The sequence below is a fragment of the Aythya marila genome (genome assembly GCF_965140915.1).
Source record: "Aythya marila genome assembly, chromosome: 1".
Classification (NCBI taxonomy): Eukaryota; Metazoa; Chordata; class Aves; order Anseriformes; family Anatidae; genus Aythya; species Aythya marila.
The window spans coordinates 92,398,930-92,421,682 of NC_139042.1; the positions used below are offsets into that span (position 1 = coordinate 92,398,930).

The 22,753-nt window shown below is 44.4% G+C and overlaps 1 protein-coding gene across 1 annotated transcript in view; it reads right to left on the reverse strand.

Annotated features, from left to right (window-relative positions):
• ABCG1 (ATP binding cassette subfamily G member 1) overlaps positions 1-21,939 on the reverse strand; it is a 52,161-nt gene extending 30,222 nt beyond the window's left edge. The window contains exons 1-2 of the mRNA XM_082755591.1: positions 21,782-21,939; positions 18,702-18,945 (exon numbers count right to left, since the gene is read on the reverse strand). Coding sequence (XP_082611717.1) covers positions 18,702-18,945; positions 21,782-21,823 — 286 coding nt within the window. The 5' untranslated portion in view covers positions 21,824-21,939. The remainder of the gene's footprint in view (positions 1-18,701; positions 18,946-21,781) is intronic.
• Positions 21,940-22,753: the final 814 nt, after the last annotated feature.

Genomic DNA, 22,753 nt, shown 5'->3' on the forward strand with positions numbered 1-22,753 from the left:
AACAAGAACAGGAGTCACATGCAGAAGAACTGCTGAGGCTGAGGAAGCTGCTGTGGTGGTAGGATATCTCCTGGTGGCCAGCCCCATGGCTGGCTGGAGCAGTTACTTGGGGAGATCCTTCTTTTTAATAACAGTCACGCTGATCCTGCCCTTCTTCTCCTCGATGCTTTCATGAAACAGAAGCACAGGGTAACAGATTTACTTCATTCTAGCACACATCAAGTGACAGATCTAAACTATGAACCTCAATGCTAAAACAAGAGAAGACCTGAAGGGTGTATGGAAATAAACCCTGGGTTAGCCCCAGTTCTTGCATTTTACTTAGAACAACTGTGTTTTTCTCTCTCGTCTTGAATATTTACTCTAATGAAGTTACCCGAATTAAAATACTTTTTGTTGTCAGCAAACCAACTATAAAATCCTCTAAACACCGCTGAACTAATTAGCATCTTCTGTGGCATGTCAGACCTGAATACGTTGCAAAGAAAGCCCAACTGCACAGGGCATGGCTGCTTCTGGAATGAAAACAAGTTGGAATAAGTGGTTTTCAGGAGGCTGATTTCTGCTTTTTCTGCAACTGGGAACTGGAGAAGTTGGCAGCCTTGTGGGGACAGGCATCCATTGAGCCACCATGAACTACTCAATTTCCATCGGTTTTAAAAAGCTCCGGTTGACCTACATTTTATGTTATGGATTAGCTGAAGCTTATGGAGTAACATAGACAAAGCTTGACTCTTGCTGCTAATCATATTTCCTAAGCAATTAAATATTTTGCCAGTCAGATGGCCCATGTAAAGAGGACAGTTTTCAAGAGGAAAACTTTTTAGCATTTCACACACAAAACAGAAATGTTCACTAGACAGATGCACTCAGACTGCAATATAAATATCAAGCTGATTAACTTTTCCTTAGCATACTAAGACAATTCAAATGTACAAACTAAAATTATTTGAAGTTTTGAAAAAAAGACTAATTAATTCACAATTTCAGGACATGCTAAGATGAGGCACCAAAATCATTTGGCATCTTGGAAACCCTGTGTTTTTTTCTAAATCATCTACAAAATGATTGATAAACCAAGCCAGAAAGCAAAGACTCACTACAGAAAAAGCGAGATTTCCATTCAAGTTTCCATTTTCTTATCCTGAGGCAAACAGAAAATTCAGTCTTGAGTTGGTTGGTTTTTTTTTTACAAGTCTGTAACATCATTCCAGCGGCCAGTGGGACACACTGACACAAGGGTGAATCAAGTCTAAGTCCTTGAGTCAGATCAAGAACTCCAGTTTGGATCTCTTACATTTTCAAGTGCCCCAGTCATCGGAGAGACTAGATTTTCTCTCTTCCTCTTCCTAACTACGAAGTCCTGGACCTGACAAATCTCCATGAAAATCCAGTCACAAAAAAATATAGTGAAGAAACAACGTATTTCTACTCAGATGCACTACCATTTTCCAACAAAAAGAAGCTATTGACAATTTCCTGCTGGATTTTCATAGGAGATCCTCTGTATTTAGAGTCCATTTACTTATTTTGGTATTAGTTTGCTTCCCAGTAACACTTGTAACTACTTTTGATGCTTTTTGTCCTTCTTTACAATGAGGTTCTTCAACTGTTTAATGAAAAGTCAAGAGATAAGCTAAGAACAGGCTTAGGCTGATCCAACTGGTCTATTAAGACAGGAAAAATTTGGTAGTGAAAGCAATTGGTTCATCCACAAATTGTAACCCCTTCAAAAGAAATCTAACACCCATGTTAATGACCTGAAGATCTATGTGCATCACTAGGAAGAGAGGCTCACATAAGCTGATCTTCTCACAACCTTCTCGTAGATGTCCCTGTAAACCATATTCCAAAATGCAACTGTTTTTTCCAAAGTCAAGACATGCTTCCATTTTTTTTCTGACTACCAACTAAACCGACAACATCCTTTCAGAAAAATGCCAGTTGGATACCTTACCTGAAAATGAAAATTGACTTGTCTCTTGGGATTTATTTTTTCTCTTACTGTGTGATCTTTGTATAACTGTCTATCTATACTTAATATACTTCTGTAAGTCATGTATCTGTGCCACTTGTTAACACCTGCACAATCAGAAAAAAAGAAAGGTATTAAGAGCCCATCCTGCTTACACGGTTGTCCTCACTCCTAGTGACACTTTAAATGAAACTGTAACGATACACAGTTAGAAAAATATCCATGTCACCTCAAAATACATGTTTTGATCCTAAAAACCACATCTTCTCACCGGAGTCAATTGCTACCAAACATTTAACAAAGCTCCACTAAAACCAACAGAGCAGCACAGGCTCATGCTAGCTGAGTAGCTGGCACAAGGCTGAGGGATTGAAAGTGGGGATTCATAACAACCTAGACACACGGCAGTATTTCAGTATTCAAAGATCAGAAGGTGGAAAGCTTCCATGGAAGAAATACTGATGTATCAGGAACTCCAAATCTCAGGGTGGGATTTATCTTAGCCAGTTGCAAACATCCACAATGTAAATAAATTCTTGCATGTGAGCCATTCCAGTGCTGATAACACGCCAGTCTTTTGGCTATCGCTGAACAGTGCTTGCACAGCATTAAGGCTTTCTGTTTTTTTGTTGTTTTTTTTTTTTTCTCCTTTTCCCTCTCTGCCCCCCGCAGCCACGAAGCTGGGGATGCACAAGAAGTTGGGCCCCAGCCAGGCCAGCTGACCAAAGGCAGCTCCCGCACCATATGGCACTGCGCTCAGCAAGAAAAGCTCGGGGAGAGGAGGAGGAAGGGGGGGATGCTTGGGGTTATGGCGTTTGTCACCCCAAGTAACTGTTCTGTGTGCTGCTTTACTGGAAACGGCTGAACATCTGCGTGCCAATGGGAAGTACCGAATAAACCCCTTATTTTGCTTTGCTTCACTTATTAAACTGCTTTCATCACCATCCTTAAATTTTCAGGTTCTGCTTTTCTGATTCTCTCCCCCATCCCACTGGGGGGCAGTGAGGGACCGGCTGCGTGGGGCTTAGCTGCTGGCCGGGGTCATCCCACCCCAGCTGCTCCTCCTCGCCAGGGTGGAGAAAGAGTTGGGGCCACTGAGGATGAGATGAGCACTAACCTCAGCTCCACTGACTGCCAGGGAAATCTCTTCGGTCTCTGAAGAGTGCTGAGGTTGATGTCTAACTTGGACACGGACTTGCATGTGGTAGAAACCTACATTTACTCAGATGAATCTGTCAGGCATGTCTCTTGCCGCTGCGAGGTGCCTAAGGGAAAATGCTGTCTGCTGTCTCTTAAGCGTAACTGCTCGTGTAATTTCTGTCTTAAAAAATATCTGATATACTGAAGTATAATTCAAAACCTCATGTGAGATGAACAGCTCCATTACACACAAGGATGGAGCAGCTGCGGTTTACCTGGCTAGAGGCATTCCTTCCGCAGGTAACACGCTCAGTGCCAAGCTGGAGGTGCACAAATCCAGGTTTTTCTGGGCACATTTTTCTTAGTGTATGTGACAGCACAAGGGAGAGTAATGACAGCTGTAGCCTGAGTGCAAATGGAAAAATAAGTACACCTGCAATATTGTCGGTGTTCATTTCACAGCGCTGGGTAACTGCTTTTGATCGCTGTGTGAACGCGGTGAAGGCACCACCTGTGATTTCTTTGTCTTTCTGCCAACAGGTGAGATCCCACCACGCTGGCAGGGGCTGCAACATTCGGGTAATGGCACAAGCACTGAGCATTGTTCTGCCATCAGATCACAACAGTTTAAAAATGTTAGCACTTTCTTTTTTTTTTTTTTTTAAATCTCTGTATGTGCATGTTAAAACTGAGTCACCACTCCACCTCCCGTGAAGACCCGAGTGAAACCCAACAAACTCCTTTTAAGCACTGCTATCTGCCCCTAACAGTTGACTTTCCACTTTGCCCCATTTGTAATATTTGCAAGAGTATTTTACAGTCTTTGTTATGGTCATCACAATAGCCTCTACATGCATTGGCCAGATTCATGGTCCCATGTTCTCAGTGAACCGACATCGAATATGAAGATCCCGTAGGTAGGACAAAGTCTGCTTTACTCTGTTCTTGTCTTTCACACTTTCCACTTGAGATAAATTGTCCCAATTTATCATCAATTTACAAAGAAAGGGTTTGCTATACACTATGGTTTCCTGCAGGACTCCAAAGCACTGCTTTAAGAGCCTTAGAGGTCAAGAAAGTGAAGCTCATGCTAGGCTTAATTTCACACAGGGTGGTAAGTTCGAAACTTAATCAAACCTACAGGTTTGGCATTATCCACAAAAATCCTACTGTCTGTTACATTGGAAGAATCCCTGGGGAAACTGCACAAGAGCAGTCTCATGCTCTTCTAGAGGGACGACTGCTGTATTAAGAAACCAGAAAGTCATTTTGGAACCGTTGAAGAACCAAAACCCCATGCATGAATGCCACCATATATAAACCCCAAGAATTGTACCGATAAATCATGTGGCTAGAGCCCCAGCTGGAGTTTCTCCATATGTCTGAACTCTCTTGGCCTTTTTCTGCAGTAAGGTACAGCAGCTGCTGGATGACAGAGTCCTTGATGAGGTGAAGGACCTCTTCTGGCAACTGGGAAGAGCTCCCTGCTCTTTCCCATTCCCTCTCCATACAGCTTATCTGCACTACGGCTCCAGCTCCCTGCTGAAGGCTACCTGTGCCAGCAACAACGTAGCAGGGGATATTCAAAACCAGCAGATGATCTTTTCAGGGCCTGACCCGCTGAGCTCTAATGGAGCTGTTCTGTCCCTGAAGCAGCAACCCACAGACAACAAAGACAAGGGTCCCCTGTGGGGATCGTCCACGAGTCAGTGATTTGAGGGGAAGAAGTCTCTTTAAAGGGAATGCACAAGGAGAAGATGCAATTGCCTTTGGGGAGGTTTACATCTGTCACTTTTTCCATCTTGCAAATCCACAAAGAAAATGGTGTAGGTGGACGGCTGAAGATTGCTCTTCTCAAAGGCTTCCTCCTGAAATGGGTGCCTACGCTCTAATACTGACTAAGCTGCAGGGCTTTGCTTCTGATCTAATTAGATAATGATACTGCGATACAAAAGGAGAGGTTAATCTTGACTCCATCTTCAATCTCCTTTCCTTGTGTACAATTGTAAACATCCTGGAAGCACTGGGAGTCACTTCTGCCTATGTGTTTAAGTGTCAGCACTGGCACAAATATGGGAAATTAGGAGATCTGGAAAAGAGGGAAGAGGAGAGAGAAGCTTTTAAAATGCATTGGGCAATTCACACAGATCTTGAGGAGTATTAGTGCCAGGGTGGCTAGCAAAAAAGACAACGAGAACAACAGAGGCTGACCACAACCAGACAACGTCCTCAGTTGATGTTCTCCCTTCCCTCCTACATCAGAGGTGCTCACAGAAGGCAAACGTAGCCACAGGGGAACACAGACACCCACTGGGTGCACAGAGATATTTCTGGAAAGTGCCCTCCACTTGCAGATCTCAGGTGCTCACCCTTGTGCTGTTATTTGCCCTCCCTAGGGCAGTCAAGGGACATTTCCAGCCCCCAAGAAAATCAGCCAGTAGCTCACCTCTACTCCATTCCCATTCCTTGCACCGCTCTATCTTTTGCAAACTAAAAAAGCACATTGCCATTAGTTTACATGAAAGCCTAACATTTTCCTTCTGTACCCCAAAATGCAGACTTCTTCCAGTTTTCTGTCACCAGCAAACCAGCAGCCAAACAGACAGGAGTAGAACCCATTTATCTGACACACAAGCATACTCTGTTACACCTAGCAAGAAAGGGAGTTGCAATAATGCTTGAATTAATAAGAAGGGAAATTCAGATAATGATGCTGGCAGTTGTAAACAGGAACAATTGCCCAAACATGTCTGAATTGGACCTACCATTGATAAACACAAGGGCTCCAACCCATTCTTCCTTATAACTTCTAAGGAAAGCAAGAACAAACAAAGCACAAGCAATCTGATTACGGCAGAAATTACCGAGAGCAGAAAATTACTCAACTTATGTAATGCAATAAGCCCCTATTGAAAAGCATCAGCAAAATGCTGTCTTTTATTTATACCATTCTTTAAACCAGTGGCATTCAGGTGGATAAAACAGCTTCCATTTTACAGTCAGTTTTCCTGCTATTTTAGCTTATTATGCTGTTAATCCAGTAGCAACAGACTCGAGCCACTTCTAAGCAACCAATATTCTCTTGCTTTTCATTAAAAAGCATCAGGTTCTTACTGTATTTCTATAATTATTTCACCTTGTCATGAAAAGGAGGAGGAATATATACCTCAATAAAAATATTACCTTCAAAGTATCTGTTATAGTGATACACGGCCAGATTTTGTACACAAATAAATACACCTGACTGAGTGTATGGGCATACGTGCATATAGATATCTAAAATATACATGTGCACATACACATTTATGTTTACACATATCCATGTAAATTTATTAGATCACCTGTGTATCTACAATACATTGAACATATTAACAGATCATACGTATAAAAATAAAGAAAAGGCACATACAATATGCTCACCGATTACTAACATGAATATGTAGAAGTCTGGGGAAGAAGCCACACATGACTCTTTGCACGCTGAAAGGGGGCTGTTCTGATCTTCTGAGACATGCCCACATTGGATGATAGAGACATTTGTGGTGCTGGTTATCTGGACAGGAGCTGGGCCACAAGACAGGACCTGTTCTCTCAGGTTAACACTGTGGGTGATGGGACGGAGTAGGATATAGATGGGCTTTGCTTTGTTACGCTGGTAGTCAGAAATCCAGCTTGCTTGACTTTCAGCACTGGCATTTGACATGAACTGTGTTAGCTTCTGCCTCTTCTAGAAAGCAGTTTTAGCACTGAACCACATTAACGAGTGGAAAAAGTGCTTTTCAGATAGTAGGTCATACTCTTCCTTCATCAAGCGTTATTAATTTCAGTTAATTTATAACAGGGACGAATTCGGTCCAGAATGATCTACTGTAAGACAACACCCTTGGCAGACTACCCATATCTATTCTTCGGGTTATCCAATATGCCACTGCTGAGATTTTAAGATTCATTTGGCCATGTACTTCTCAGGTAGTGCTGCTTGAGTGTCTGAGCTGAACCAAAGGTTGGCTCCAAAGTTAGGTTTATTTATCGCAGAACGTGTGTCACTTTTTGTCCCAGCCCACTTGGCTTGATGAAGTTTGTTTTCCTTAATTAACACTTGTCAATGAGACTCAAACACAGTGTTAAAATACCACAACTATGATCGCTATGGAAAGGCTTACTTTATTTTTGTTTGTTTGTTTTCATGGCTCATACACAAGGTATTTAGAGAATACATGACTCAGGAGGCTGGGATCACAGAATCATAAAGGTTGGAAAAGACCTCCAAGATCAACTGGTCCAATAAATAATAAAGATGGTAAAGAGTAAATATGATAAGTAGTATTACTCACGTTATGGAGTTTCATGTTTCTTGTACTGTCCCCAGGTGCCTTACTGTCAGTGGAGAAGACACAGTCATTGTCTACAGACACCTAGTCTTACAGTGATCCCGAGGTTCATGGACCTGTGACTACTTCAGGCAATACGTTTTTCCTTGAGATTTACATCATCGTTCACCCAGGCAAGAAATCAAATAGTCAACTTTCTTTGCGAATGTCTGTCAAGGTCCTCTGACTATTTTTTAATACAGCAACTCACACACATTGTTATAACTCAGCCTTAAAGACAGCAGACCCTGATTTATTATAATCACAAATGGCAGCACCTCTATTCCCTGCTGGCAGTTACTCAACTTTCCTGATGCTTTCACATGGGAGGGTAAAAATGTTCAGGTGTGAGTCCTAATTCAATGATGATTTAAATCACAAGGAAACTTTCCCCGGAATTAGAGGAGCTACTGGCTAAGCAGATGCCATTTATGTTTAAATAGAAGGCTTAGCAAAATCAAATTGGCCAAGCAAGTCTAAAAATTATCTTTGCTCAGCTATGTGATAAAAGGTCAGGCACACCAAAAAATAAAAACCCAGGCTGAGAGCACCAGCAGAGGTATCAGCCCCACCAACCTACTCTGTGCAAACACAGCCCCTGAATCAGACACTTTTAAGGCTCTTGAAGGAAAAGGACAGGACCACAGACCCTGGTGGAAAACCCACCAGGGTGCATCAGTGGGGAAACTCTCTCCCTGGAGAGGAACAGGACTTAAGTGTGCCATGCAGAGGGAAAAGGAGTGGGGACCTGTGTAAAACCAGCTGCAGGATGGAATACCTGCCTTGGTAATTAATACCAGCTGGACCTGCAAACAGAGAGCCAAGGCTGCCACTGGACTGGGGCAGAAGAAATCCCTTTGGGTCCTGAAGCCCCACAAAATCTGTCTACAGCTAAAACTGTTTTGTTTTACAGCCATCAAAATTAGAAATTCTTGCAAATTTCTTGCAAAGACCTTGCACTTCTGATCGCAAAACCAATCTGACCCAACTGGTTTTCAGCAAGGTCTCCCATCCAGCATCCGTATGCTTAGTATTTATTTCCTGTCAAATTCCTTCTTTTCAGAAAATTCTCCTTCAAATGATTCTACAAGGCTCAGGGTCAAAACCAAGACCCAAACGAGTAACTTTTCATGGGCAGCTGTGCTCAGAGCTATTCCTCTGCATTTTTGCTTGTCCTTCCATCATATGACATTCACCTCTTAGTGGAAAAGGAAGCTCACTCCCACATGGCCAGCCACAGGTTTCAGTTTTATGCGCCTCAGATTGTTATTTTACGCAGTCAGGCCTTGACAGTCAGATTCAGTAAGCTGGCTGAAATTAGTGGTATTTTGACACGGGTAAAAAATCTGTCCTCCCTCCAAAAGTTAAGTATTTACCTTCAATCCCCGTCCTTTTAATCGTGTGCTTATTTACCCATTCTAGCCTTGTAATGCTGGTGCTACTAGAGTGTTTAATTTCCAAAGCACTTGAGATAGTGACTGGATCATGACTAAAGAAATTATACCGGCCATGCTCTGTTGGTGCGGCCTCATCCACTTGAGCACTTCGCTTAGCACAAAACATATGCAAAAGGGCAGAATTCACCCTGCTGCTTAATGAGAGTATTAAAACCTTCTGATTTTTTTCTCTTTTTTTTTTTTTGTATTGACTAGCTGCATCACTTCATTTGAAATTCCTTTCTTCTCCTGCCCCGCATGAAAGCCAGCTCTCTGAAGATCAGCATGAGGCAGAGCAGAGGTCTCACTCTCATCTGCGCAGGAACCTGACCATGGCACGTTCCATTTTCTCCTCTCTGCTGCAGCAGATGTACTGCAATTATAAACAACATTTGTTATTATTCTAAACATGCAAAGCAGGAAGAAACGCGATTCTTACACAGAAGATGTAGGCTGCAGATACTAGATGAGAGGCAGATGGTAAATTGTCTTGTAAAGCCAAGGTCTCTGCCATTTATTTTTCTTTGGAACAGATAAGGGATGAATGATGAACCAACACACAAGTGGTTAACTCGGTCTGCCTGTTATGTAATTCCGCGTCCTTCTTTCTGTTAACAACTTGGACTACTTCATCCCTAGCCTCTCTGAAGAGAATTAAGTCTTCAGATTGCATCTGTTTCTTCCACCAAAATCAAAAAAGTCTAAATGAGCTGTGAATGAGAATACAAGCCTAACAGCGGCAAGAGAGCCCAATCAGGAAACATAGTTAAAAAGGTTTCTGCAGGATGACTGAAGACATATTGCAGTTTAAGTCTCCAGCCATACAATTTCCTAGAAGGAATTATTCTGCCCTTCTTCAACAGGCACTTACACAACACTAGGCTTTCTGTATTTTATACTACCCCCTACGTTCTCCATCAAATATTCATTCTCCAATCTTCTTTTCTAGGAGAGGAAGCATCCAAAGGCCAAATTAACCTCAAACGTCTGTACTAAAGAACACAACTCACAAGGGAATAATTTTCAAATATCTGTATCGTCACCGATGGGATATTTCAGCAGGCCTCCTGATAGCGTACTTAAGGAACAAATGAAATACATAAGGATGCTTGCTTGTAGGAAGCTACTCAGAGTCAAATACTTACTGAAAACAACTGAAGTTCCTTGCCTTACTATCTATGCACTGTGACCTTTTCCATCATATTTAAATTATTGTTTTGGGGACGAACAAGTTAAAGAATTGGTTGAAAGGGGCAGTAATTCTTCCACACAGATTTGATTAAACTGTACCTTTCTTTCATGTCTTTGAAAGTTGGTGAAGAAGTGACTACATTTGGAGGGATTTGAGGACCCTTAGTCTTTCAGTTTCCTAATTAACATAGGTATTTATATCAAGAAGATGACAACGTTACTAAAAGATAAACTTTCCACATGGTACAGCCTAAGCCAGGGCTGGTGTTTTTGCTGTCCTCCATAGTGGTGATGTGAAACAGAAATTGCTGGCTTCTAGGTTCAGAGCCTAGCTGGCACAGTAGGCAGGCAATCTGAACCCCTAACATCCCCGCTTGTCACTGCCCCAATGCTTTTAACAGACAAAAAGAGAGAACTTGTGCAGAAGCCTCTGACCCAAGATTTGGTTACGTAAATTGCACGTGATGTCCTTTGGAAGTAATACCTTGAAAGAAAGGCCATTTTGTCATCTTACATGGATGTCACGGAAAGTTTCAGTGAGGTCTTTTACTGAAGTTGTTAAATAAATGAACCTGACAAGAAGGTAGATGGACGGCTCTCAAATAAACGAGAAAGCAGGTGAAGCAACAGGAGACACCAGAATAGGAGACAGTGGTCAGTCTGTGGGGAAAGTTTCCCCCTGAGTCTCAGGGGATTTGTATCAGGCTATGCATTTACTCCTAAATGATTTGGAAAAGCAGGCAAACAGCAAGGTGCATACACACACTAGAAGTGTGCACAGGGTCAGAGAGCAAGTGAATGATTTTACAAAAGAAAATTCCACGAATGGCTGGTACACAAACCTGGTTCTGGAAACCTGAGCTGCAAGTTGCAGGGACGTGGGGCACACTGCATGCCCGCCTGTTCTCACACCATGCACGAAGCATTTACCTCTGCCTGCTGTCAGGGAACGGACACTGGGCCAGGCGGGCATCCTCTGACTTTGTACAACAGCAAACCAACCCAAACTCCCATGTTATTTTTGCCAAAAAGTGTTAGACACACATCCTTACGGACCTCAGGGGTGTGAAAGCCACAGAGGTCTGCAGGATAAGGCAGGGCCTTATTGGCTACTGCACTGAGTTCTGCCTGAAGGACACTCACTTTGAGACCGAATGCCCACCCTTCGGTCTGCAGTGCTTTCATTTCAAATCCAAACCAGTTCCTTCCCGCGTGCTACCCCATTCTGCTGAGATTCTCCTTGCGTGTATTTTGGAGCAAGTCTTGAGGTGTTATTTCCCATAGTAAGAGCAAACATTTTTTCCTCAAAGAGGACAAAAGTTGCCGTCAGTTTTGCAGGTATGGCTACGAATTACACTGCAGCAGGGTATACTCACTCAGGGTCTGCCACATTTTTGAGTGGTATCATGTTCCCTGAGCTCTGTCCTCCCCAAACCAGCCAGTTTACACTGAAGAACAATGCTACAGGGAAGTGTGAAGGAATTAGTTTCTTAGAGAATAGAGCTGAACTCTGAGATCTTAAATCCCCTGAGAACAAAAGACTTGGTACTTACGCCTTGGTACGCATGTAAGTTTAGACCCCATGGGCTTCCAGAGGGTACTTTCCAAAATGACATGTAAATACAGAAGTGAAAATGGCCTCGTGTACATGTAGTGCTTAGGGATATAGTTTAGTGATGGACTTGATGATCTTTGAGGTCTTTTCCAATGATGTTACGATTCTCTGGTTACCCACACGGCACAGCTACACACCACCTCTGAAGACGGTACGTGCAATCACTACCTCCTCAACACCTCGAGCACGAGATGACTGCGTACGGGCAGAGGACAGCAAAGCACTTCATCAAAGCCCACTCGGCATACAGAAGGTCGCAGTGGGGAGCTGTCAGGGTGCGTTACAGCCAGTCCCCTACATATGCTCACGGTGAGATGGAGACGGTGGAGCTCAGCCTCCCAACAGCTCATCGCCACTGCCATCACCCCTTCCCTGGGATATTATTCCCAAAATGTTTTAACTGGTCCCTCTCTGAACCTTCCTCGGCCACGAGTTCTCAATCTTGTTGGCATTGTTTTACCAACAATATGACAAAGGGAAAGAAGAGAAATATGTTCCACTCACACAAAAGCTCAGCAACCATGGCTCCCTGAGTCAAACTCAGACACATTTCCAAAAAAAAAAAAAAAAAAAGCTCTGCATACAAAAAAAAAATAATCCCACAGTAATAACAACGGGCTCCGTATGAAGGAAAATAAGCAATTCTCTGTTTCAGCAGAACTACTGCTACAGGAATGTCATTCTCGGCTGGGAAACTGACAGTCAGACAAAGGGGCTGAGCAGGATTTGTCCCTAGCAGCCTCTATTTTATACAAGCCATGCAGAGGATGCTAGGGGTTGTTATTTATCTCTCAATAAAGCACTGTGAACTGTTCCAGTGACAGTGACTTCTTAGGATATTTTTACTGTCTTGACACAGCTTAAGAGGTAAGAGAGAAGCTGTATGGGTTTTCCAAGGTTGAAACACGAATTTAGAAATCTTGTGAGAAGTCACGTTTTGTTGCCATTAATCCCTCTAACGTTTTAAGGGACTGAAAAAGAAGCCACAAAACGCTCGGTTGAGGAGCTTTTACTAGTACTGCAGCTCGTTTCAACCAGCTTAACTTGTTTACTCCTCCTGGCAGGCGGCTCTGAATTTGCACCCCCTCTGCTCTCTGGGCTGAGACCACGCTCCCGGGCGAAACCCGCGGCAAACAACGCGACCCATCTGTCGGCGGATGGCGAGGAGTGAGAACTCCCTCTCCGGCGGCGGGCTCTTTATTTATTTAATTCCGGGGGGCTCTTTCCTGCTCATCTATTTCTCCTCTCCTCTTAGCAACAGCTCGCGGAGCAGCCAACCACAACCAGGGCCGGCTCGCCGGCGCGGAGCATCGCCGCCGCGGGTTACTGCAGTGCACTGACCGCCAGTAACCGCCAGCCAGCCCTCTACCGCAGTGCACCTGCTGGGGATGAGGACAGGCTTTTTCCGACTCCTCTGGCAAGGATTAGCAAATAATTTAGGGCAAATCCCACCCCCCACCCCCCTCACCTCCCGCCAACCCCCTTTTCCTTTTCCGTTCGGGGCTTCGGGGTGAGGAGTGACGGGAAAGATGCAGCAACATAAAAACCAGACAGCTAAATAATAAAAATAAAGGGAATGGGGGCTGTCCCAGCACACGTATCAGAAATAAGGAATTCGTAACAGAGCAGCAAAAGCCAGCCTGCTCAAACCCATGTTGAGGGCTCGACAGGGGGCTATGTTTCCACCTCGTTCAGAGATCAGCATTCACACAGCACGCAGACCTCTGGGCTGCTCTGATGACACCGCCTCGGGCGGTGATGGATGCTTCCAGCCCTTTACGAATACCAAGCAACGTGGCAAATATTCCCTATTTCCCCCTCAGACACTATGGGGCCATCCAAAGTGAACAGTCCTAGTCCTGCATCCCCCTCCTTTACGCCGTCAGACCTCGCCTGCACGTTTCACGCGCTGAATCTTCACGTTACGAACCCAAAATCTCGTAAGAAAAGACAGGACCTCTACGACCCCTCGCCTTCCCTGGGGGCCTGAGCTCTTACAGTAAACCCCACATAACATTTGGGCGTTTTCTGCTGAGCCTGAACTTCTGCGTGGCCGCTAATCCTCCCGGTAAGAAGAGCAGGGCCCCTTCCCCCAGAGGTTACTCCAGATCAAATCCGACCGCCACTTCCATCCCCAGGCGGCACGGGTGAGTCACTGCAGCCCTCAAAATAACAATGGAGAAATTTCCAACTACACTCTTGCCTAATTAACCACGAATACTGACAAGCGCTAGGAAAAAAAAAAAAAAAAATCAGTCCTCAAATTGTGGCGGAGTTTTAAAAGGCAATTTATTAGTGTTTTCATCCCAGAGGCACTCGTGAGGTAGGAGCGGTATTTCCCTGGGATCCTACCTTACGGCAGACACCTGGAAACAAAAGGATAAACGTCCTTGGGGGTGTGTGTACACAGAACCGAACTAAATGAAGGGAAAGAGTTATAGCAAGACAGAAGACTCCAAAGTACTTTTTGAGACTTCCTCGTATTTGGGACCATCCATAATTTCACTCCTCCATCAGTCACTCTATTCAGATCTCTTTATGGTGCTTATAAAACAACACCAGCAAAAAGCTAAGGCACAGACTTCTACAAAATCCCCTGGTATAGTTTTCAGGCAGTCCTAGCTTTAAAACCTACACATTACTTTTTTTTTCTTTTTTAATATAACTGCTAAACCCAATGCATGTTACTGTTGTTTGCATTTTAAATGACATTTTCAATGTCATTTGAAGATACAGCTTGAGCAGACAGTTCGCAAGCCAGGATAAGAGCCACTTTCAGTCTCTTTTTCAACCCTCAGATAAATGGCTGTGTGATAAGGCAGTGAAATCTTGGCCAAGGTTTGTTCTGAAGCTCTGTGGATGTTGCTTTTCCTCAATTAAGGAGCCCACACTTGATCTAACAGAGGACTCTCCTGTTCTCTCTCTTCCCCTGGCTGAGTCAGCTGGCTCCCTCATCCAGCTTCTCCAGAAAGGAGAAGGCATAGTTTGTTTGCGTGCTGAATTTTCCTTTTTTTTTTTTTTTTTTTTTTTTCCTGGCTTTGCCAATTCATCTTAACCTTGACACGCTGTCTACCTGTTCCTGCAGTCCTGGAGGTTTCTTAAGAAAATCTTGCGTCCTGCTGACCTGCACAAGACTTCTGGCACATGCTGGAACACAGACTGGAATCAAACACTGAGATGCGTTTTACCAATCTCTTTCCTTCAAAACTGAAGAAAAAGTTTGTTCTGCCAGCTGAGTAATTCCCTAAAAGCTTTATGAAGGAAATGCCAAAGTTACGTGAGACCTTCTGAAAAATTTCACTTCTGTAACCTCTTCCAAATTCCCTTATTGATAAGGAGTCCTGCTGACCTGACTGGGTCAGACAGAGTTTCTTTGATCAAGGACTCATCTGCCAGGTTCATCCCTGTTAATACCACTGACTTCAAGAGGAATTACACCACGAATGAATCAGACCCAGAGTCGTACAAATCCTCACTATGAATTTGATAAAAACTCCATTTGATAAAAAGAGCGGACCAGGCTTGATGGTAGCAAGCAGCATTTCTCAGATAATTCTGAGAATGAAACGCCCTTCCTTGTTTTTACAGAGATTTAAAAGTTAAAAGTTAAATTATATTTAATAGATAAATTAGGTGTGTTAAGGCTGAGACACAAATCAATGAAAAATTCTAATTTGAAATCTACTATGGCTAATTTAGCTTATTTGTTGTTGACAAGCAATTCAAGCTCACCTTCTTTGTGCTGCTAATAAAAAGTAAATGATGTTACTAACCATGAGTTTCACTGTCTGAACAATGCAGCAAAGTACAGAACACAATGACAGCATTACTAATTATTGCTCCTTTTGTTAATTTAGAGCCTAACCTTAACATTACTTTACAATAACGTCCTCACTGAAGGGAGTACGTTTTTCTGTTGTTGCTTTTTAGTTCAATTCCTCTCTAGCACACTGGCACAAATTGTCTTCACAAGGAAACTGTATTTCTCCCTTTGTGATCCAACACTCACTAAAAGGTTTTAACTAATTCATTACAGCTGTGGGGAAAGATGCAGGAATAGCAGAATTTTTCCAGCTCCATTTCAGAATAGAAACACCATTAGGCACATTTTCAGAACAGCATCCCTTACCCCTTATTGCCATGAACAGCACCAAAGAACAGAATGAACTGAGACACATCTTCGTGTTTGTTTTTTTTTCCCATCTTGCACGTGCAAGTTTTCTGTGTTGTTGTTTTTTTTTTTTCTTAATTGGATTTCTTAGTTGGATTGCCAATACTGGACTTTGTACCTTCAGGAGCATGTTCTCTGCTACTCATAAAAAAAAAAAAAAGTGAATTTAAACATTTGACTTCACAGCAATGAGAAAGACTTTTAGTGCAGGGAAGCCCCAAGAAGTATAAAGCTAAATCAGCCACCCGTGTTTAGAGGTAAAATATGACCTTTTTCCTGAACAGACACAGATTAAAACCCATTGCAAAGTCCCAGTTTCCCACTGGAGGAGAAACCAGTAAGAGGCGTTCAGAATAGTTCTACATGTAGCGTGTTTATCTGCAAGCCTACTCATTTTAAACAGAGATAACCAAAATTACACACAAAGTTCTATTCACACAACTGCTAAAATGATTCAAGGCATCTAATATTTTGGTCCCAACCTTCCTTTGGGACTACTTAGGCAGATCGGTATTCAGTTTTCTGTTTCTCTACTGGAAAACCTTCTCTACTAAAACCTATGTATCAGGGTCAACCTCTGGAGAGGGAACATGGCTGGGAGGGAAGTTTGTTTCTGGTAGGTTTCTATAAGCTGAATCATAAAAGCATTGCTTGGAGGGGACCTCTGGAGGTGCCCTAATCTAGCCTGCTGCTCAAAGCAAGCTGATCACCACCAATAACTCAGGCCAGCTGTGGTTGTGCCAAGTCCACTCTTCTAAACCCCGCAGCAAGGAGAAACCACACCACCAGGGTGACCTGTCCCAGCGCTGCACCACCCTCCTGGTAAAAGGCTGTTTTCCACTGTAAGCTGCCCAAACTGCAGCACGTGGCCACTGACCCTTGTTATGTATCAGCTGGCTCTACCACCAGGAGTTTGGCTGCAGTGTCTTCAGAGCTGCCCACTGTGTAGTTGTAAGCCACTGCGAGGCCATCTCCTCTTGCAAATCCGAGTGTAGTGGATTTCTGATCTGGAAACCTTTCATCATTTTTGGCCAGTGAGAAACAGACCAGTTAAAACACTCAAATTGTCAAGTCTGACATGAGACACTTCAGCATAGTTCTATTTCTTGGGGAAAAAAAAAATACTTCAAAATTTGAGTTTACTCCAGAAAGACGAGAAATAATTTTGTAAAAAAGTCATTGCCAAACTGAGTTGTTCTCCTCTGGACAGCAGATCTAGATGCAATCTTACTAAATAGTTTAAAGAAGGCAGGTGTGTACACATATAGTTTTGATGTTAAAAAAAAATTAAAGCCACAAGACTGCACATCCTTCAACAAATGATTAACCGCATGCATAGGCTGTCCTGATACGGCAGCAGTTGCACGGCCACAGCTCAGTGTTTTTCATACCACACATTTCTAGACTATTCAAGCCTCGGTGTTATGATAATGACAACATTTCCAGACAGCAGCAATGTACTTTGCGAAACAATTTCAAGTGGAACCTTTAAGCCAGCGGATTTATAGATTCAAAGCAAGTCCAGGTATCAAATATGGCTCAGCCAGCATGTTGGCAGGGTCTTATCTCTTAAAAATAACTAAAGCACACAGCCGTACCAATTTACACTACTAAGAGAGAATTCCTCCAGAAAGAGCAATTAAGTCATTTAGCACACAAAATTCTCCTCAAGATTTCAGTATTTTCTTTTGGACTTCCTTCTTTTTGCTAGCACGAATTTACTGCATGACCTATTTTTTCTTTCAGAGAGACAACTAGTCACACAAAGACACACAAGAAATTCTCCAGAAAACACATGGCTACACAATGCAAATGAAAGTATAAAAAGAACGAATACAAAGCAGATGAAAAAGGGCAGAGCCATGTTACACCCACCTTTCGGAACTGGAATAGACCAAGAGTATATAAGGAACAGAGCTGAATATGCCCTCCTAACTCCCATCAATAAATCAGCACCAGAAGCAATGTTTCAGAGCTATAAGTGAGATTGTATTGTGAAAATACAGTGGTAATGTTTGACTTCCCTTGACACGCATCCAATATCCACATCATTTTGTTGGGCCCTGTGTTACAGGCTGTGAACAGTTGGTTGTGTATTAGCAAAGTAACTAGCAAAAAAGCATGCTGGTCCTTGACTAAATCTCAGGATTTAGACCTAGCAATAGGCAGTCATTTCATCAGTTAAAAGAAATGGTAAACTTAAAGACACCCATCTGAGAAAACCAAGAGACACAGATGTGCTGACATGCCAATAGCCCACAGCACTGACTTTAAAACACAGCATTTTAAGAGAATAACTATCTTGGTTTCAAATGCCTTCTGAAATTCAGAGATGCTTGCTGTTCTGCAAGGGTACTGAAAAAAAAAACAGCCATTTGACAAAACAACGTATTGTAAAAGTTAAAAAAAAGCATACCCTTTTCCCCGACCCCTATCTTTAAACTACTGCATGCTCAACCTGTCCTCCCCCAGCACTCAAACAACAAATTGTAAACATGCAGGATCACAGGACACATACTTGGCAGCACAGGAGTACTGTATGTGCTTCAGATACTTCAGAATTGGGAGGCAAAAATAAACAGTTGTACAAATTACTGCATCTACAGTTTCTTGGAGCGCAAGCGTCAGGCTCCTGGGAAGTTCCCAGCTGTCTGCTTGGGGGACTCTCCACGTTCCTCAGAAGGAAGTGGTGTCTGCTTCCAGAGCAGGGACAAATCCTGCACCTAGCCTTTCAGTCAGCCCTGGGGCAGCTTCTTTGTGCTCTTTTCAGCTATAAGGTGTTAAAGCATTACATTTTCCTCACCTTTCTTCCTCCACCATGGCCCTTCTTGGATGGAATATGAGAGTTCTTTAAATTCAATGTTTACAGCTGGTCTGCGTGGCAGGTAGGAGAAACGATGAGCTTCTGTCAGAGTATTGTCCACCTTCTTTAAGTGTCCATTCATCAGTCGAACGTCTTGGTTATCTGTGCCATTGGAGACCACCTCATCCACCGAAACGCACACTGACTTCGGCTCGGCCATCGTGCAGGCAGAACTGCTGGCGTTCTAGAGGGAAAAAGTTGGAGAAAGGACAAAGTTCACAGACTTCCCCCTAGGAACACATTTCAAAACCTTCTGCATGAGAAGAGTTATTATCTAAAATAAAATCCAAGCACAGAGTCCAGCACAGAAATGTGTTGAAAGGTGAAAGAGGGAAAAATAATCTTTTGTTTGTTCTGCCAGTGTCTTGATAGGAGAGGTAAAAGAGAAATTGTCGCACACAAAGAGCGGTTCCTTTCGCACCACTTTCCTCTCAGTGGGTATATACAGCACATCAGTACCTAACTTCAGAACAGAATGGCTCTTGCACCAGAATAATACAGCAGAAGAATACAATTTCTAAGTACAGTCACAGTGTATTCAGTTTCTCATTCCCTCCAAGAATTAGGCTCTAGTTGCCCTGATTCCAAGGCTTGTATTAGGACAGAGCTGAAGGGGGAAGGGAGCTAGCTGAACAATTGTTTACGCAGACATGTCAGAAGACAGCCTCTCAAAAAGTCCAAGAGCTCTTACGCCTTTAGATCAGAAGATACTTCCGTAAATGTGAAATCTCACAAGTTACACTTCTGCAAATTTTGAAATGTACTGTTTTCTGCTTTATCTGCTCCGGCAGCAATAGTTCTGGAGACTGAGACCTGCAGCAGTACAACTTCTTTTCTAGAGGTTTGTTAGGAAAGCACAGCGATTTCCATCCAAAATCCTTCCTTGCTTGACAGTGATCCCTAATGGAAATCTTATCAGCTACATAAACATACTAAACCCTGCTCAGTACAGCACTGCTGACACTGCAAGGTCAATGCTCTCTGCTCACAGCCATGCCTCCTACCATGCTTTGCCCAGTGTAGTACCCAGTGCAATTCCACTTGGCTTTTTTTGGATGGAGGCTCTTTCCCCTCCTCTCCTGACTGTGACAGCAGCTTGCTGTCTGCCTTTCCCTTCTTTTTTATTTATGCACACAAAATCTGAACTTTTTCGATTCCTTTTACCTTCACAGGCACCTTGGACCAGTATCGACAGGATATGTCCAAGGCCTAAACGAAAACAACCATGAATCTTCTTCAGCTAAACAGAATTTTAAACAGTTCGGAGGACATCCTTTGTCATCTGTTGTTTGGAGTATGCCATAAGCAGCACCTAACATCTGCACAGTTGTCTATAATAAAATCTTATATTTTTAATGCAGATCTGCACCAGAAACTAATTCTGTAGGTAACATATGCCAGGCTTTCCATCCTGTCACCCATGTCCAACAACCTACATGTCTCCAAAAGATACCCACTGAAAAGCAGATCTGCTGTACCTCTGTCCAAGGCACCAGCGTGCCTTTCAAATAAGGAGCTGTAGGTCGTGACACTGTTTCTCCCTTCTCACTCTCCAGTGCAACTAAGTCACACTGCCTCCAAAATCATCCTCTGTCATGGGGAGTGGTCTCCCTATGTATGTGCTTTTCAGGTCAGTTACTTCTGATGAAAAACCCTAAAATACAGTCCTTCAAAACCAGTGGTTACCAAGTGTCTTCCAGTTCTTCCTGCACAAGCACATAGCTCTGGATGTGAAAATCTGCTCTGCTTACCACATTTTCTCAAGCAAGAGATTTTAATCATGCTCTCAAGTTGCTCAGAGGTCAAGTATCCAGTAGCAGTTACTCCCAATTTCTTAAGCAGATGACTGTAATAGCACGTAATTTGAACGTAACAAGCGTAATGTGAAACACCTTAGACCTGAACAGTTAAAGAACGGGGACCTCCTTCTTCCCTTAAAAAATTAACAGAAGGTGATTTGATAATGTTCCTAAATGTTTTCAAGGCTTACTTTGGCACTCTCAAAGTCATTGGTTCACAGAAACTACCAAGCAGCTTCACGTGCCAGAGGGCATATCCAAAAACTACCAATGAGCAGGTCACCATCGCTATTCAAGGGACAGTCAGGGCTTCTCCGGTTTAGATGGTTTCAAAAAGAAACATCCTTTGGATGAGCTCCTTGCGGTATGACTTAATCAGCCAAAAGTAGGAGGCCAGAGACTTTTGTTCCTGGGACATAAGCAAAGCATTTCAGTCACCCGGCCGACTGAAACGCCTCTCCTCAGCAGACCGTGACACAGCCCTGGGTCAGACGCCAGCCTCACCGGGGTCCCCTCACTGGGGTGAGGATGTCCCCTGCCAGCTGGGTGACTGAAATCCTGTGGGGTCTTTGCTTGAAATTCCCCACCAGGTGGGCAGTTCTGGTGGCTCGTACAGCCGCCAGCCCGTATAAAGTGGCACCAGAGAGCGCCTGAGGGGTTTCACGGATCTACGAGCACAAGCCGTGTGCTTCTCCACTGATGTATGCGTGCAGCCTTGTCTTTCACACCGGTGTCCACCTCAAACACACCTATGGGGCTTACACCTCGGCCGATTTCACACAGTTTTATTCCCCGGCTTGCCGTGAGGGGCTGAACTGCCTGCTGCTGTTTACCCCACACCGCGATGCTCCCTCACACCCTGCGCCCTTTCCCCCAAGCAACTTCCCCACACCATCCCTTCCTCCTCCCGCAGCCTGCCTGCCTTTCACCCAAGCTTTTACGCCAGAAATAGAGGTTACGGTCCCCCCCGGTAAATCCGTTTCGAGAAAGCACCGGCGGCGGGGCAGGGAGCGTGCTGCCACAACCCCCTAATCCCAGCAGCAGCTCAAGCCGGGAGGTTACTGCCGGTCAAGCACCGCCACCGGGCACCGGGCACCGGGAACCATCACCGGGCACCCCCGGGCACCCCCAGCCGCCCACCCTGCCCTCACGGAGCCCCACGGAGCCCTCCTTTCCCCCCTCGTCCCGGCCGCGAAGGAAGGGCGAGCAGGGCGCCCTTACCAGAGCGGTGCCCAGGGAGAAAGCCGCCATCAGGCATGCCATGTGCCCCGCTGCTGCTGCTGCTGCTGCTGCTGGCGGCGGCTCCCGCTCCGCCAGCACCGTGCCGAGCCCTCGGGTGTCGCCTCCCCGGCCGGCTCGGCGGCGGAGAGGATGGAGGGAGGGAGGGAAGGATGGAGGGAGGGCGGCTCCGCCGAGATGGGGGCCGCCCCGCCGCGTTAAACGCGGCCCCGCCCGCCGCCATCGCGCTGAGGGGATGAGGGGAGCGGGGCGGCCGCCATGTGGCGGGGCAGGGGTGGCCCTGCCGTGGGCAAGGTGGCTTGCTCGTGAGCTCCCGGAGGGACCGGGGATGACAAAAATCTCCTCTCTTGGCCCTAGGACTTCTGTGTGATTTGTAAACTGAGCAAGCTGTTTGGGTGCAGGCTCTGAGAAAACAGAAGGTTGTAACCAAGTTTTCTTCTCTCATCGTTTTCTCCTCAAGTCTAAGACCTACATTGCAGCAACGGTGGGGCCAGAACAACGTATCACAGAACCATCTAGGTTGGAGGAGACCTCCAAGATCACCTCGTCCAACCTCTGACCTAACACTAACAAGCCCTCCACTAAACCATACCTCTAAGCTCTACATCTAAATGTCTTTTAAAGACCTCCAGGGATGGTGACTCAACCACTTCCCTAGGCAGCCTATTCCAGTGCCTAACAAGCCTTTCAGTAAATAAGTTCTTCCTAATATCCAACCTAAACTTCCCCTGGCACAACTTTAGCCCATTCCCCCTCGTCCTGTCACCAGGCACGTGGGAGAATAGACCAACCCCCACCTCGCTACAGCCTCCTTTAAGGTACTTGTAGAGTGCGATAAGGTTGTCCCTGAGCCTTCTCTTGCTCATTAAGTGCAATGGATGCTGTTAGGAGTTGCATTGGCACTCCTGCGATGAGTATAGATCCATAGCTAGATTTCAAGTCAGTTTAATTAGC